Source organism: Accipiter gentilis, chromosome 2 (assembly GCF_929443795.1).
Source record: "Accipiter gentilis chromosome 2, bAccGen1.1, whole genome shotgun sequence".
Lineage (NCBI taxonomy): Eukaryota > Metazoa > Chordata > Aves > Accipitriformes > Accipitridae > Astur > Astur gentilis.
Genome location: NC_064881.1, coordinates 30,807,022 through 30,825,368, shown reverse-complemented (window position 1 = coordinate 30,825,368; position 18,347 = coordinate 30,807,022). Strand labels below are relative to the sequence as shown.

Here is an 18,347-nt window from a genome sequence, read left to right as displayed (position 1 = left end):
GCAGCTGTAGTTCAGACTGGAATATCTTCTGTGGTTAACTGTAAATAGCAACTCTGTATCCATGGTTTATTTTTACTATAGTGTGCTATAATAGGAAAAATAGCAAATGGTAAGTCTATATATAGCCTGTTACTAAGACCGTGAGCTAAATGGTTAGTCAACAGAAAAATCCTATCCTAATCAACAAATGTCTTTAGGTCTAGTAATAATATTTTGGATAGCAAAATGATGTATACTAGGTAGTGAAAGGAATTGCAGCAGTGCAGCTAATATTTTACTATTGCATGTTGTTACTGCTCTTTTTAATGTCAGGTAGGAATTTTGTAAATCATGCTGATTTTAATAGAGTGGATATGGATAGCAGAATCTGTACCTATATTTCCTGACTATTTATTTTCTGCATCTTTCTTTTGCTGGACCAGAAAAAAGTCATATTCCTTTTACATGATATTAATTAACCATTAAGTTGTGGATAGTTCAGGAAAAGAAATAACAAACAATTGTTCTTTATTCCTAAGCTTCATTAAAAACTTGCTTTAAAAGACTCTATATTTTAGTCCAAACTTGAGAATATGCTGTTCTTTTATATTTTATTTATAACTATTTTATGACTGACAGGGTTAGGAAAGTATATAACAAATTCTTAGATAAGCCTTCAAGGTTACTTCACGTTAGACACGATGGGTAGGAAAAAATAAAGGCAGAAGTCAGTTTTTCTTATCTGCTGTATAAACAAGCTGGTTTTTCATCCAAGGCCTTTTCCTTAACTTTCAGCATACCAGATCACTATCAGGCAGTCACAAGGAGAGACATGCAAACATGTTGTTGTTGACTATTTGTCTACTGAATTTATGAATTGGTTTCTAAGGAGATCAGGCTCCTGCGTTCGTTCTGCCTTTCTGCTTGCCTGCCGTTCCTTGCCTTTCTCCCCTTCACAATCATTTGTGACTTAGCTGGTTAGTATTAATCATGTTTGACGAAAAGCTGGAGGTCTGTAATTATAGTAAGTTCCTATTTTTACAAAACTCATAGGTGATGGGTAGAGGAGGGAATGCCCTGTTTGTGGGGCTGTCCACGCCACAGCAAGGGAAGAGTAAGGGAAACTCTGTCCTTAGGTGCTGAGTTTGGCACCATGCTGTGGACTGACCTGCAGACTTCTCCTGCAAGCTAAACACCTTCTCCTGTGAGCTAAACGGCAGGTTGTGATGCAAACATAAGACAATTGTAAATCCATGGGGTAATGCCAAGGTGGGCCAAGGCATGGTGAGATATTAGTGACGTCGAGGGGTTTTAAGGAACACAGAGCTGGGGGCACGCTTGGGGGTCTCTGTGGGCAGCGAGGATATTGTGGGTTTTGGCATGCCGAGGGGGTGAATGGAGCTACTGTGGAGTGATACAGGGGATGCTGAGGGAGAGAGCACCGAGGAACCTGTGAAAGAATTGGGGGGCTACCACAGTGAAAGGGTAGAAAACATATGGGGGAAAGAGCTGGGCTGCGAAAAGCACCACGGACACAATTAAAGACTAGGGGTATTTTGTTTGGAGAGCATAAGGTGTTCGTGACGTATCTCCTGGAAAACATGCACTATTAATTCTGACGTTTTCTAGTAGTGCCATGTATTAGTTACAATGCATGTTGTTTAAATGAGCCTGATCGACTACCTTCTGCAGTAAATGCTGCTTTTATTTGCTACCACAGGAACTAGATAAGGTCCCTACTACAACATACATAATTTATTTTCATGATGTTTATGAATGACTTTGAAGTATATATTTGGAATTTAAATCTTACCATTAGTAATACCTGTTAGAAACTCAGACATGAGATTCTCAAGTAATTTTTATCCTTCTCAGGTTTATTATGAATTATGTGCAACTGAGGCAGGATCGACATCTTGGAACTTTTTGGTTCATGTATTTAGGGGCTTGGGGACAGTCTTAGTTTGTGGTTATACAGCACCTAATACTTGTCCATGTCATCATGATTCCTGATTCCATTGCAGTATAAGTAATTATAATATAAATTATATTATCTGTTTACAAAACTACATTATAATATAAAATAATTATAGTACTCAAAAACTAAGTATGGTCTTCATCCATCCTTTGGTCTAAAGAATTATATTTGATGTTGATGCCAGTTCTGCAGGGAGGGGAGTCCTAATGCATGCTGATAAATTGGTGAAGTGAATGAAATGCTTTAGAAGAAAAAGAGTAATTCAGTTAGTTTCCCCCTATATTTTAAAGATAGGGCTACATTAAGCCTTTTCTTACTCATCTGCCTTCTTAGCAGTGTTATATAGTTCCACTGTTGGAAGAAATCATGGGAATACTCGTGTAGATTGTCTGCAACTTCCTCATCTCCATGTTGTCTAGACACCAGCAATCTCATAGTATATTCATGCCTCCAGAACATCTGGACTTCCCTTGACTGCAAAGCCTGAATGAGGTAGTAGAACAGAGGGAGCCTGTTTTCCCTTTCAAAGTTCCTTCTTTGCTGGTGGCTAGGTACGGTATTGTAATGAATACCAAATCAGTGTTACACATCACAGCATGGTTCCCAAATTCGTGTTGCAGGGGAAGGGTGAGATAGTGTTATTTATTGCAATATCATTGACTAAAAATGCCATTAGAAATTGTAAGAGATGAATAAAGTGATCTTGAAAAATACTATGGAATATATGTTATCTTCTTGTTGATATTTTATTTTCAGCATAAAAGTACTTAGAAAGCATTCTGGCAGTTGAATAAGGCACAACTGAAACTTCTGTGAGAAAGGCATGGAATTAGTCCGTATTTTTGGTACCATCTGCCTTGCTAGGTTATAAAGCCAGGTTACCTAACTACTTCTGTTTCAGGCATCTTGGTTTTTTTCACACTTTTCTTTCTTCAGTGGCACAGATGGAGGACACTCCTGCTCCCTTCTTCCTCAATTATCAGGTAGTCAGGGTATTTTCTGGGAGTGGGGATTGTGGTATTAAATCGTTTTGAATGAAAACTGAAATCTGCTATTCTTGGACAAATGTTCTTGAGACGTGTTCTCATCAACTGTTGTTAAAGGGGGAGGGAAGAGTGGCAGATTAGGCTGTTTAGCCTAACTTTTTCCAGAGAAACAACTATATGTGTGAATGGGGAGAGGGAGCACTTCTTGGCTCCCTTTCTTTGTCTTGCTGTTACAACTATAATATAGTACCTGTATTTTTTCTAAGACTCCTTTTCCTTGCTTGCATGTATAGTTTGTCACAGCTATGGCTTGAGAGGTGGAGCTAGAAAAATCCTGCCTCCTCTGAAATAACCTGAACAAAATATTGCCTTAAAGATTTGTGTTAAAGGATGTGGAGACAGCCTCTGCATTCCAGGAGTATCGCGGCCAAATATGGATGTCAGGCTTCCCTTTATTAGGTGAAACTGGTGAAATGCAGATAGTAATTGGTCAGTGGGTATAGCCAAATACCCTGTAGAACAAAGTTGGACACTAGCCACATGGCATCTTCTACCTGCCTGACCTCACTTGTCCTAGAACTGGGAGACGGGAAGTCTTGAGGGGTTCCTCCCCACTGCTTTCTAATGCACTCATACCGCCCTGCATCTGAGGCATCCGCTGGCTCCTTCTCCTGGGTGGTTTTTTTTTGGCATCTCCTACAAACGGTTGTCTATGGTATGGACACATCTGGCAGTACTGCTGGTGAGCCACTCTGGCTTGTGGGATGATACTTGGAAGAGCTCTGCGTTAATCTGTTGTGCAAAGGAAGATGTTCTACTGCAGTTTTTCCATGACTCAGAAAAACAAAGAAACCTAAAAGGTCATATGGTGGTGTGTGATTTGTTTTATGGGTTCATTCAATATTGCCATTGTGCATTTAGCCCAACCACAGTGAGTCAACTGGATTGGATTGACTCAGCCAAAGTAGAGAACTTGCACAACAGTAGGACTTCAGTCATTCAAAATTCCCTTGCTAATGCACATCAAAGAGATGAAATTAGGTATGGAGTGTGGATTTTTCTTAGGGGGGAGTGCTGTTGTACATCTAAAATCAGTTTAAAGTGGAACTTGGGCATGTCGGTATTTTAATGGATCTTGCCCAAGTGCTTTACTACCTTGAACTTCCATTAGTTAGGCAAATAAACCTACTTTCAGGAAAGGATACAGAAATGGGCTTGAACATTTAGGCTTTTCTTGTATTGGCTTGGATGGATCTACTCGGATGCTTTGCCAGTACCTTAAATCTCTACACAAACAGCAGAAAGTCTTAAGTTGTAAGGTGGAGGAACTGCAGATAACTGTCACACGGTACTCGGTGGCCTAAAAGCTGCTGCTTGAATAATTACGTGACAGCTTCCTATGGCTCTGCAGGGTAACTTGTATGCTTTGGCATTAAAAAGCCCAGTGCCAAGCGCCAGCACTTTTCACCTCCAAGCTGCACTGTGTCACTCGAGCTAGCTGTGGAGAGCAGCTCCCCCGTCCTGCCATGACTAACTTCGGAGCTCCTCTCTGCTGTGCTCCGGGGCCAGTTGTCCATGAAGACATTCAACTTTCCAAGGAGGGGCCGGATGCCACTCGGCACCAAGCGCCGCTGTCCTTTGGCCGGTGCAGACAGGCGGATGAAAGGCGCAGGCCGCCCGGCAGCGCTGCCCCGAGGCGACGGGGCCCGCGGGTGGCAGCGGGGGAAGAGCCGCCCTCAGCCTCCGCCTCAGGCCGCGGCTGTGCCCCAGGCCTGCCCTTGCCCGAAGGCCTAGCTCCAGGAGTCGGGGGATGAGGCGAGCGTGCGGGGGAGGGACGGCTGTCCTTCGCCCCGGCGGCGCCTCAGGGCCGCGGGCCTCGGTTTCTTCGCCTCCCGGTGTGCCTCGCCCGGCCAGGCCCCGCCGGCCACCCCTCCCGCAGGAACGGGTATGGCAGGTTCCTCGGGAGGACTACACCTCCCGGCGTGCCCCGCGGGCCGCGGCCGCGCGGAGCATGTCGGGAGCGCGGCGCCTCGGCCCCCGGCGGCACCGCCGCCTCCATGTTCTTGCCCTCCCGCCGGCGCGACGCCGCCCGCTCTTCCCGTGGTGGGGTGGGGCCTCGTCCCCCCTGCCGCTCTGAGCGGCTTCCGCGCAGCCCAATCAGCACTTGCGAGGGCGCGGGTTGTAGCCACTGAGAGGCGCCAGGGGGCGGGCCTCCGCCGGCAGCCGGGTAGGTAGCGGTAGTGGGGGTTGCCTGAGAGAGGCCGGGAGCGGCGGCGGCCGCCGAGGGAGGGCGCGAGCCCCGTTTAAAGGGCCAGCTGGCTCGCGCGAAAGTTGTGAGGAGTTGAGCGGTTACCGGCCGGGTGGTGCCCAGGGGCTGGGCCGGGAGCCCCCCTCCGGACGGCGGGGCCGGGGGGCCAGCAGCGGCATGGAGCAGGCAGCGCCCAAGAGGTAACGACCCTTCCTGGTGGCCCCTTCCCCACCCGGAAGCGGGCGCGGCGGCCTGGCCCGGCTGAGGCCTTGGGCCGGCGGGGAGCGGGAGGGAGGGTCCGCCCGCCCCCCCCTCCGCCGGCCTCGGGAGGCTCCGGTCCTGGGGACTGTGGGGAGGGGAGGGGAGGGGAGGGGAGGGGGGGGCGGGACGGGACAATGACGGGGGCTGAGACCTGCCTGGCGGCCAGAGGGTTTGTCTTGGGTTGGGGAAGGTCTTGTGGGGGGCTGTCCCCGAAATCACCGTCCTGGGTGAGCGTCCAGGTGGAGGCAAACCCTTAGGGGCTGGTTGAGTTACAGGAGGAATGTTTTAATGTGAAATGAGGGAAACTTCATCGTCGAGGAGAGACCTTTGTGGCCTGGGGGTCTCTGCACTTCATAGTTCGGGTCTGTGGAAGAGACCGACATAAGGAGTTGTTCTTATCATTGCACATTAGAAAGTGCCCTTGTGTCCTGCTAGTGGAGGGATGCTTGTGGGGGTGGGGGTTGCATAGTTGCAGTTGCAAATCAGGGAGTGGGAAGAGGCAAAAATCAAGAGTATTCACGCAGTATATGTATCTTCTGAAGTATATAGGCTGTCTGGTCATATTAATTACTAGGTTTTGGGGTTTTTTTTTAAGTACTTACCATTTGACTTCTTTTTGTGTGCATGTGTAATGATGTGGAACCATGAGCTTTTGCTTTGAATGTGACACTGTCGTCTTAGTGCACAAAATAATTTTGCTTTAATTTTGTGGGTATATTTAAATCAGAACAATACTTTATTGATATAGTTATATGCTACATAGAATGTAGTTGTGTGGTATACAGAATGTAGTTACACAGTTTACATATATTCTTACTATCTTAGAGCTCAAATATTTCACTCTTGTGTCCTGTTAATTTAATGAAAAATTGTGTAGGGACTACGCAATATAAATTGGTGGTAAGAGATAATAAATAAATTTTACATTCTATTTTGAAGCATTTACATTCTACATTTAAAACCTTTAAAACTCTTTAAAACACCTCCCTGTGAGATGACAGACTTGAGAAGAATGTGGTCTTGAACTTCCACTGTTTTTTCCTCCAATAATACATCATGTAGCAGTTTTTAGCAGGCAACGGAACAGTATCTATTACTGAAAACTTTGACCAAGAACTGATTTGTAGCTGTTATGCAGAGTAGTTTTAGCAGGCAGTGGGGTGAGGAGGGATAGGCCTACACTAGTTTCAGGCTGACAGTGCTGCATGTCTCAAATAAAGGAAGTAGGACAGCCACTAGCAAGGGTTTAGGAGAAGAAATGGGAATGTCTGAGGAGTAAGCAATGTTACCACCACCAGTGCAAAGCTTGGGATTTGGTGATATCAAGGGATTGAACTTGACGTTAGCATAACCTACAAGACTTTTTTTTTTTTTTTTTTTTTTTTTTTAAGATTGGGGATTTGCTATAACTTTATTACCAAGCTGGAGGTGTATGTCTGGCCTAATTGAAAGTGAGGAGCTGTTTAAATCCTTAGAGTCAGTCAGGAAGAAAGCTAATAAGAGAACTTCTGAATTCGCTGGCATGTTTTTATACTTTCCATGTTTTTTGAAGCTTATTTTTGGAAATTTGAATGTGATGGCAATGTAGTGGATTTGTTTCTTCAGTGGGAGGGAAGATTTGAACTCAGTTTTTTGTAAGATACTGACTCAGGTTTTCATAAGACTTGAACTGTTTTTCATAAATGTGCATATATATCCCCTTTATCCATTGTTCGTTTTTTTTTTTTTTTTTTTACAGTTTTCTGATTGTCTGGTGTTCCTAACTATTCTGGTAGGCCACCCCCTTTTTCTGCAAGTCTGGAAGGAGTACAGATTATTTTTTGTGAGCTGAATTTTTTGATGCCTGCCTTGGAGGCAGTAGTGGCTTGGGATGAATGCACCAGATTTACTTGGCAAAATAGATGGGAGCACTAGCTTTACTTTGTGCCTGCTGCCCACAGGAGCAGTTACTGACAGGGATCTATTGCCATGATATCTGTAGTGCAAGATATTAATCTAGAGGTAGCAAGAATTTCATATGAACACTTCAAAGCTGCATGGATGTCCTAGAATTCCAGTGTTCTCTCACAGGTATAGGGCACTTTTATTCCCCCTTTCCCTGTAAAGGAACACAGAACACAGTTGTGTGTTGCGTAAATCTTTAAAACAGCCCTTCAGAAAGTAGCAGTGATGATGCCCAAGTGACAGTCTAGGCCACTGTGGCTTTGAAATGGGGATGCTGTCAAAATCACTAGCTTTTCTTGTTTGACCAATGTACTGCAACAGTAACAAAAAAACTTCTAAGAAGGAGTCCTTTTCAGAATAATTTTGTTTACTTTTAAAAATAATTTAGAGTTGGTGTTCAGTATAAAATCAGAACAATTTGTGCAGTAGTTGACCTAAAGTGTTTTCTTGCATCTGAATTTCTAACTGTATTTCAGATGTGCTTTATATTTCTTTCCCTCACTAAAAAGGACATTCACTCTTGAAACAGTCAGTTACAAAATTTGCCTCCGAGTCTTCTAACTTTCCTCTGTTATTATTGTTGCGTTTTTCTGTATATATTGGCATACTTGGGTATGAGGAGATAGACTTGCATACAAGTGAAAAGGAAAGTAGCTGGAGATGCAATTCTGTCAGATACATAGTTTTTAATCTTACCCATCTCCTGCCCGCTGCTGCCAAATAAAAGGCCTCTTAACAAGCATGGAGCGTGTTAATTAAGGTTTTCCAGTCCTTTCTTTAAACTTGGGCAGTTTAATTTTTGCTGAAAGTTAAGTTTTGTGGGAAGGAAAAACTTGTTTTTTAAAATATGAACTGTCTGTGAAAAATAGATGGTTTTAATTTTTGTGTCAATGGGCGTGTAAGGTCACATGGATGAAAATTGTCAAGTTCCCCCTGAAAATGATGGGACAAAAGTATAAGGTTGCTTGGGTTTTACTGGTAGAAAACTAAATGGAAGTACACAATATGTAAGCTGTCTTAAACTTGCTTCTACTTGTGTGAATGGTGTAAAGCAGTGTAAATGTCTCGAGGCTTTCACATGCTACCTCTATTTCTGATGCCTGCAGTGATTTCTCTGACTAGCTTTTCTTTTAATGTATCAGTATAATTGATCCCAGCCATTCTTTCTAAATGTTTCAATGTGCTAGTTCTTCTGCAAAATAAACCGCATATATTCATGTTTCATGGTGCAGCTGTCCAGTTTTCCATAACTCATGACAATAATTGATGGAGTTCTATTCTTTAGTTGTGCTTTATTTTTCTTTGTTAGCTTTCATGTGTTTGTTTTATGCCTACCTCTGTAGCACATCACCAATTTATTTTGTAAAGTCTGTACGTAATGACCATAGGACACTAAACACTTAGTTTGTTTTTTCATGTTGGGGGGGGCAAAAGAAATATCTTGCTCTTTCAGGTCCTAATTCAGATGTTTCTGATCTTTATGCTAGGATTGGCAGTCTTGGGTGCCTCTCACTGTTTCTAGGTTTTTCTGCATTTGGTTGTGTGGAGTTTTGCTGATGTCCTCGATGCATAAGATTCTGGTCGTGCTAAGTATGAAAGTTTTCTCCCATCAACTGCATTTACAAAAGTAAAATTCTTTGCTAGGATGTATTTTTCTTGTTTAAGAGACTAGGTGTTACGCAGAAAGTCAAACCTGCGTGGAACAGGAAAATCCTTTTGACAACTCTTGTCGCAGAATTGAAGTTTAGTTAGTCCTCCTGCTTTCAGGAACAGCTCTCCTGGAAAACTACTGAAATAGCCCATAGCCACTACCTGATGATTTTTTAGATCAAACAAAAGTAGAGTTGCTTTCTCCCCAGGTTTTATACTTGTCTTCTACACATCTCCTTACACTTTCTCACAGATAGATAGAGCCCTTTGTGTCTTCAGTTTTGCTTTCCCCCACTACCCTTGTATTTCTAGTCATGACTTAGCAGGTAGGTATTTTGCTGGGTGCTCATAGTATTTGCTTTCCATGTAGAACACCTTAATGCTTCTAAAAAGCAGTGATCCTTCTGAAATGTTTGGCTCTATATGTCTGTCTTTGCACATTTTGAAAGTGTGGATAGTAGGACACACATGCACACAAACAACTCCTGATTAAGAAGCTGATTCTGAAGTCTTAGATGTGTTTCTCTGTCCCAAGTTTTAGTTGCTTGGTTTTAGCCAATATAATAAGGTAATATTTCTAGTCTTTTCTTCTTGTATTCTACCTAGTGCTTTACAGCCAGTTACAACACTCATCTTTCTTCTTGTTTCTCATGAAGTTTTCATAAATGCTTGCTTTATTGCAACCCTCTCGGGGTATATCGCATGTTGTTCTGTAGTTAAAGAGCTGGGAATTCTATTAAACTTCTAGAAATAGAAATCATTAAACAGTCTGAGTCATTAGGATCTTTCTATGGTTCAAAGAACTGTGGTGTTAATACTGTCACTTGGACATCAGACCTAGCATCTGTACCGTTACAATATATTTGTGAAGGAGTGTGAAGTACTTTGAGCAGTGTATTTGGTGGTGAAATTACTGAGGTTGATGTATCTTTCTTCCTCTAAATCAGTTTAGTATTTTGCTGCTTTAGTGTTAAGTATTATTTGGTCTCAAAACATATTTGTCAGAGATGGATAATGTGAAAATAGTTTTAAAACTACAGAATGCTTATTTCTTTGGTCTCCAGGTTGCCTATTAAGTACTCCAGATCATCTTGTTATTTGACAGTGACATTGGTTTCGATCAGTTTATGACTGTTCATGATTGTTTCCCTAGCTCTTCTCAAGCACTCCCAATGCCTTGGTGTTAATGGTGCTGCTGGAACCCTTTTGGTATGGATTTTTTTTGTTTTCCTTCTCTTTTTAGCAGGCACTGCTATTTTGATGAGCAGGTGGAAGTGTTTGCTTCTTAGGCATCTTTGGTTGAGGTTACTGTATGTTTTCCCTTTTCTTGCAGTTACTAGAAAGTTCAGTCCCTCCACTGTTCTGTTGAGCATGTCTTCTGTTACACAGCTCTTCCATCAAGTAAGAGACTCAGCTAATGGTCATTCTTTTTATTTTTTGAGGCTCTGCTGGTATCGTAAGGATACTGTGCATGCTTTTTACTGGTGGCAAGAACTTACTGTCTGAATGCTGCCTTTAAGGCTGCAGATAACCTGATCAGAGGGGAAGAAAGAATTTGAAACAAAAGAAACAAAACGACTTGTTTCTTTAATACTACCTGCAAAATCTTTTTTTGTTTTCCCTCTTCTTATTTGTCTCAACTTACACTAGTTCAGTAATGAAATATGTGCTTCCCTGCAAGATTTAAGTTCCATATTTCTGCTTTCTAGTCTCTAACAAGCAGAGAGAGGGTAGAAAAAAAAAAAAAAGCAGATTTGTTAAGTGTTCCTGTGTTTGACTTGTAGGCCACTTTTGCAGACTTTATTTAGCTGGTCTCATTTGGGTTTTCTGCTGTTTTTCTTCATGTTCATGAGTTGTGCCTTTACTTTGCTGTTTTTATTCTCCCCTTAAAGACACGTGTTTTCCAGCTTCCTGCCTATTCGCTGTAGGAAACTGTATGGTCTTTACAGCAGTTCATGCATCTTTCCTTATGGATTGTGGATGCTTTTTGTATTCATATAATTGCTACGTCTGTGAAATTGTTCTTCGATATATAAATGTGTACATCAACTCCCCCCCCCCCCCCCGCTCCCCGCCCCAGCCTCTTGCTTTTCTTGTTTAACACCAATCCATATGACCTGTGTGTTATACAATTACTTTAAATTTTTGTCTTTACTCTAGATGGTTGGTAATAACCAGTCTCTTCTGACTCGGGAATTCCTTCATCAGTAACTTCACTTTATTTTTTAGTAGTTCTGTGTATCACAGAACTGCAGCTCTTAATATGAAGGAGTTTCTTTTTAACATTGTTTTTTCCAATGTTAGGTTTGACAATCTTTTCTGTCTGTGCCCTCCTCCCTTCCCCTATTTTGTATTCGTTTCCAGGAAGGTGTCACAGGATAACGTATTTTCCATAAGTTCTCAATCATCTGCTGTGCTTCAGAGTTTCTTTTTTTTTCTCTTTTTCCTCCTCCTGCATATGGAATATATTATCTATATCTAACACTACAGCACCAGCTATTCTTTAGCTCATCTTCTACTTCAGTAGTACCCTTGACTATTATATAGTGTTAACTTATTTCAATCTTGCAGCAGAATTCCCTATAACTTTTGGGGTGAAGGGTTTGCATGTTGCAGCCGCCTGGCCTCACCACAATGTGTGTGTGGCTATATTTTCCTGTGCTATGTTCAGTGTCAGCTCCATTGGAAGCCTGTAGCCAAGTTGTGTTCTGAGATCTGCTAGGAGTCTGGGGGACTGGGTGGATGGGAATGCTGGAGACTGGGGAAAGGCTAGGACTGCTTGAAAAGGACAAAGGATAGTAGTAAGAGTGGGTTGAGGGTGCTGGGAGAAATTGTTGGGTGATACTGAGTGATTTGAGACTGTGAGAGAGAACTGGGGGGTAGAATATGGTGGTGTTATGTAATTAGAGGTTTTGTTGCACCTGTCCCTATGTACACTCATAAAGGTGCAAAAGGGACTGCCCCAACAACTCTTAGAGTACTCAGCTCTTGGAAGTTCAGTGTTCTGCTACCACCTGTGTAGGTGAAGCGCTACCATATGCTCCCAGTCATCTTGACTCTAGGTTCTTCTTTTAACTTGACGTAATTCACTGGCTTATGAGTGGTATGGATACTTCATGTTGGTGAAGGATTGGTTTATATTTCCTTGGATAACAACATGGCATACTCTAGGCAGTAATGAGCACGTGTTTGCATGCTGGGTGCTTTTTGACGAAAGGTGAGCTTTACTGTATTCTTTGGCTGTTTCTGCTTTAGCAAAGAAAGTGGTTTGGACAGTGAATTCGTCACATGCTGTTTTGAATTGAGCAAACATTAATGGGAAAGGGATAATGACAAAAATTGTCATAACTTTCTCTATCTTATGTGATGGTTGATTAAAATTTTATTACTGTGTTTTAATTAGGCATTTTATTTTCATTGGAATATATTTTTCTTTATAATCTTTTTTCTTCTGTCTGCTCACTTGTATGAAAATTTGCTCTAGTTCTGTGTCTTCCCCCCCCAAACAAACGAACAAATAACTTTTGTCTTTCCTTTAGCAAACTGAAAAAGCTAAGTGAAGATAGTTTAACTAAGCAGCCTGAAGAAGTCTTTGATGTTCTGGAGAAACTTGGTGAAGGGTAAGTGCAGCTATTTACAAGGGGGTGGTATCAGAGGGAAACGGTATATAAAGCATGTGTTGGAATATTAAGTTACAGAGAGAGTGACTGTAAATGTCCTAAGGAATGCTTCTCTAGACAAGTTTTAGTAATAAAGCAAACGTATGCATCAGTAGACTTCCATGCTTCTCCAAATATATTTATTCATTTTTGATATCCCTTGTTTATTAAGGCAGCAAAGGTGCCTGTGCCTGTACTGAAGTTAGATGCACTACATCTTGACAAAGATTCATTCTTTAGAGGCAAGTCTTTTCTGGGGTCCTGACAGAACTGAATTTTTTTGCAGCCTGATAAAACCCTCAAACTTATGCATGAACATGTGGCTTCTGTGACTTTTTTAAAGTTTCTGCATAATGGAAATGAGAAGCAGTTTATCTTGTTTAAGAAAAAAATTCTCTCTTTTATTTTTAGGTCTTATGGTAGCGTCTTTAAAGCAATACACAAAGAGTCTGGACAAGTTGTAGCAATTAAACAGGTCCCCGTGGAGTCAGATCTTCAAGAGATTATTAAAGAAATCTCTATAATGCAACAATGTGACAGGTAGGTATGACAATTCTGCTCCCTTTCTAAGAGTCTATGTGAAAATGTATTTGTACTTGTGAGTATAGCTGAAATATATGCAGCTGCAAACTTTTTTTTTATATGGAAAATTAAAAGTCTGTGTTGGACAATTTACTTAAAGGAACCACTTTGTGGACCTCCTTCTATGCTTAGCTGGGATTGAAGGAAGTACAAATAGTGTACATAACAAACTGTTGAAAGAATAAGTGCTTGCCTCCACTTAGAATTTTCCATGGTTGCTTCAATATACTTGCACTGACCAGCTGGAAGGTTAGTAGTTCCTGCAAATGTCTTAGGCCTTGTGATTCAGAGTTACCTGTTTCAGAAGATCCATAAAGATGTTTCTAGCACAAGATTAATGGCTAGCAGTTAGCTTGCAAAAAGGGATTCTATCAGTTGCCTTTTTCATGCAGGAACATACCTTTTATAAAGTGAACAATCTTTTAATAGTTCTGAAGAAGAAATGTTAGCTTACACCTGTTCGCAAATGATATATTTTATGATTGCTAGTATTGTAGGAACGGAGGTCTTAATGTCAAATGTCTGCAAGGATGCAGAATTTTGCATTTCCTTTCTTCTATGGAGTTAACAATTTCTTATTTGAACATTTTTTGGGATAATCTTTTAAGGTTTTGGCTGTAACTTCAAAGTCAGATTTGCTACGGTGAGTCTTTATTCATGTCTGATCAGCGGTACAAGAATATTGTTTGTGACTCAGGAAAAAAACAAAAGGGAAAGCTTTGCACTCTGGTTAGGCAAAACTTTCTTTAAAATATTGATTGCTTTAGTCATTAACTTGGTGAATTGTATTATAGCAAGTGGTCTGTTATTTCTCACTTGTGTTTGTGCTTTTGTGGTGTGTCAATGTTGAAGTTCTGTCTTTAAATGAAATATTTGCTCTTGTTTGGCAATGAGCAGTACTCATCCCAGATTTAAAGATAATCCTTTTCATGCAGTCTGAATTCATTCAGATTTATTGCTGAATGTTTTGCTCAGGTGTTACATGGGGCTTGATCGTACTGCTCCACAGCAGCTTGTCTATGGGGTCAAGAAGGAGGAGAGAAGGTTCAAATATTTATCCTTAAATATAGGGATAGAGACCTCAGAGTACATTGTATCTAGCACATGAGAATGCAACTATTCTTCAGACTTATTTAGAACCTCTACCTGCAAGCCCTGATCTGAGTATTTGTGACCTGTGAACACTTTGGACCTTGTAATCCATTCCCTTCTGGCATTGACTGCTCTGAATGTTAGAAGCTTGTTAAATGTGTAGACAGCAGAGTGGGAGGAAAAGGAAGGATTTATGTATTTTCCCACATTCCATGAAGATGTGTGTTATGGTTATTTCAGGTAATACTAAAAGGATTTGGGACCCCTGAGGGTTTTTTGGGGCTGCTGTTAATTGTTTTTTGTCCCTGTGAAACTATTTTTGTCTGTCTGTCCAATGGGAGTTTTGTAACAGGTACAGATTAAAGAGGAAGCAGCAATCTTGTTTGTCTGCCTAACTGTGAAACTAGATTTGATCCCCAGAATAGGTCCTCAGCTCTTCCTGTGCACTAGGAGAGGAGTTAAAATGTATTTACTTTGATTATTCTTGTTGCTGTGCTTTGAATTCTTTTTACAACTCCTGCTTAATTTTGTTCCCCTTACATAAAGGAAGACATTGAATAAGATGGAAAATAGCACCTAATGAATTCTCAAGAGTTCTTCTGTGCAGTCGGTGATAGGATAGCAGCCCCTAGTCACTGTGTAGGCTTGAGCCATGTGAGCTGACTGGAAGCAGTGGTGTAGGTTGTAGTGTGTGTCTGTCTCTTAGTACTAGACCGGAATTGAAATAGATACTTAAAACAAATGTCTGTGAAATATACTGACAGAGAAAAGAAGTGGTATACTTGAGATTCTTCTACATTTTTCACCTTACTTTCTGTATTATGCTTCGTGTGCCGTTTTCATTCTCATCCTAGGTGGGCCTACTCACCATCTTATTCCTACGTCCCCTGTCCTGCCTCCCTTTTCTCTGTTCTTGTTCTTTGTTTCCTGCTTTTCTTTGAACAACGTGTTGTATTTAGTATCTACTGGACATGTACTATTGTATAACTTTTTTTTTTTTTAAGAGTAAGAGTTCAGAATTTTAGAGCACGAACTCTTCCTTCACTGGACAAGATGCAGCCATCCTCTGGTTGAAAAGAAGGATTGGGCTGCAGCTCTGTACCACGTGCTTGTATGTGTTGTGTGCCTTTGTGCAAATGCAGTGCTGTGCAGTACTGATGGGAGTGATGGGAGGGATGATGTACTTTTTAGTATTTTATTTTCACATGTGATGATTCCACAGATATCACAGAAAAGCACTGAGCTGTTGCAGCATCTCAAATAAAAGATTATTAAATCTTAACACTTTATCCTTTCTTCTCCATGCCTGTTTCTGTAACTAGTTACACTGTATGTGCTCAAGCTCTTCTAAGGGAAAAAATGTAGATTCTAAGACAAGCAGTTGATACGGAAAAGGCTGGCCCGTGTAGTTAACTGGGACAAGGCTTTAAGCAAATGTGAACAGTGTTTTGGGATTGCACAGCACTCGATGTTTTGAAAAGATTATCTTGTCCTGATTTGTAATAATACACCATTTTTGCTGGGATTACTAGCATAGTATAAATCTGATGAGAGATGGTCATGAAAATCAGTGGGTTTTCTTCAGAAGTAATAGTAGCCTTCCTCACTTTAGGAATGTATAAGGGACGAGATCAGTATGTCATACTTGTTTGGTAGACATTTTGACTAGTTAGGAGGGAATTGACCCGCCTTGCCTTCTGTAAAGGCACATTCCTCTAGTACTAATAACTGCTCTTTAATGAAGCAGTTTGCTGATAGTTTTGACCATCTTTTATAAAAATAGCATCATATTGCAGGAGGCAGCCATAGGTCCTGTTTTTTTTCTTACATCAGTTTTCTAACAAAAGGTGTTGCTGCCAAACGTGCTGTTCCTAAAATACAGTTTTTTGCTCCAAAACAAAATAGTGTTTGATTCTACCTCACAATGCAGGTGTTCTGACCACAAGCCCCTGGCTGAGATCTCGAGTCTTGCTTCCTGACTTTACAGTTAGATTGCCATCTATCTCCCTCAATCTTCTTTGCTTAAGTTGCTGCAAAAAACCCTCCAACCTTTTATTTCCATAAATAAACCACGTAATCACTTTTCTGAAGGAAGATCCTTGTTATGTTTACCTTATCTGTTTCTGCCTTTCTTTTGCAAGTGCCTCCGACAAAGCATTATGTCAAGTGACAAACTCATGAGTAGCAAAGCAATATGTTCTGTTTATGACTGTACTACCTCTTCACATGAGACACTTCAATATGAAAATGAATTTGCAAATCCAGAAGTCTTGTTCAAACCAACACTAGATTCTGTTTCTTATGGAAGTTTAGATCTGTACTTGAAATAATTCACGCTTGCAAAACCAGGAAAACATGGGTGAGTTTCCATGGTTTCTTGCTTAGGAGAGAAGAAAAAAAGGCAATCTTTTCAAGAAGGGAAACGTCCAAAAACTTTGTGAGGAGAGTTAAGAGAGGCCTTGGAGGAGGGAAAAACAAAGCTTTGTTTCAGAAGACTAATGTTTGAGAAAATTGTCTGTATTTGTAGATCACGGAAAGCTTGTGAAATATGTAGTAGTGCCTTTATAATTTTATTAAGCAGTCAGACTTCATTCCAACAGGGCATTGGTTAAGCTAATTGCAGTTTTAAAATGTATTTGATGACACTTGCTCTTTAGCTGTGTTAGTGTGTGTCAAACTGTAATTTTTAATGACACTTGTGATGATGATTTTTTTTCCTTTCCCTACTAAGAATTCATTTATTTATCTAACTTTTTTTTCCATCTAGTCCCTATGTTGTCAAGTACTATGGCAGCTATTTTAAGAACACAGATCTGTGGATTGTTATGGAATATTGTGGAGCTGGCTCTGTTTCGGACATAATTAGACTTCGTAATAAAACGGTGAGTTTATTAAAAAAATGTATAACACTTATTAAAATTAAACTGTGAATTAAGACTGGAAGCCAGAATAAAAGTCAGAGTTTTGAGACAGGATCTTGGCTGATGCCAAGGGGCGTATCTGTGCCTTGGTTCCCCAGGAAACAAGGTCGTGCAGTTGCTCTGATTATCTGTTGTCCGTTCCTCTGTGGAGTGATCATCAGCCAAAGAAAATGGATTTTGAAATATGAAGATCCTGTAAATTTCTTGAAAATTACTGCTTTGTACAAGGCAAAACTGTGTGCCTTCTTCCCCCTACCCCTTCCACCTCAGAGTCTGTCAGCAGGCCACTTAGTACCTGTATGGTTTGAAAACAGGCATAGAATTGTCTTGATTTCATTCAGTAATTAGGAAGCATGAGAAGTAATTGGCGTTACTTAAGGAATAAGAAGGGGAAGGGATGCCAATTAAGCAATGTGAGAGGGAGCCAAAATGGAGGGTTGTGTGGAAGAGCTTTAATGAGCTTATAACAGCGGTAATGTAGAGGAGGATGCAAACCTGTAGGAAACAGGCTTTGTTAGTTCTACTTAAGAAACAGTTTCCCTGAAAGATGTTTTGTTGTAGATGTCAAATAATCTTGAGTTCCTTTGAGTCCATTGTTTTCAGTAGTGGGCTGTAACAGAAGGCATGCATTTTACCAAGTACTGTGAGATGACCCTCTACTTGCTAGTTCTTGTACATTTTGTCAACATGCTCTGAAATGTTCCTTGCAGCATACTTGGGGGCAGAGAGGGGGGGAAAAAAAAGGAGAGAAAAACAATCTTTAGGCTTAGAAAGTAAGATGTAAAGGAAAATGGGATTAGATTTATTGGGAAATGAGGGTGATGTCCAGACTAGAGAGTGCCTCTTTGGGAAAGGTGGCTTGCATCAGGGCTGCTGTAATGTTGAACTCATGATAGGGGAAGAGCCAAAACCAATGGGAGACTGCTAGAATTCCTGCAACCTTTAGAACTGGTGTCCTTACAGTTGTATGTTATCCAAGGGTCATAGCTCCAATGAGAAATGCAAGCTAGTCTAGAATTTAAAGCAACAACAACAAAGTCCCACTTA

At 41.0% G+C, this 18,347-nt stretch overlaps 1 protein-coding gene across 1 annotated transcript in view; it reads left to right on the top strand.

Annotated features, from left to right (window-relative positions):
* Positions 1-5,183: 5,183 nt before the first annotated feature.
* Positions 5,184-18,347, top strand: part of STK3 (serine/threonine kinase 3) — a 146,411-nt gene continuing 133,247 nt past the window's right edge. The window contains exons 1-4 of the mRNA XM_049823883.1: positions 5,184-5,391; positions 12,586-12,666; positions 13,117-13,245; positions 17,147-17,261. Coding sequence (XP_049679840.1) covers positions 5,369-5,391; positions 12,586-12,666; positions 13,117-13,245; positions 17,147-17,261 — 348 coding nt within the window. The 5' untranslated portion in view covers positions 5,184-5,368. The remainder of the gene's footprint in view (positions 5,392-12,585; positions 12,667-13,116; positions 13,246-17,146; positions 17,262-18,347) is intronic.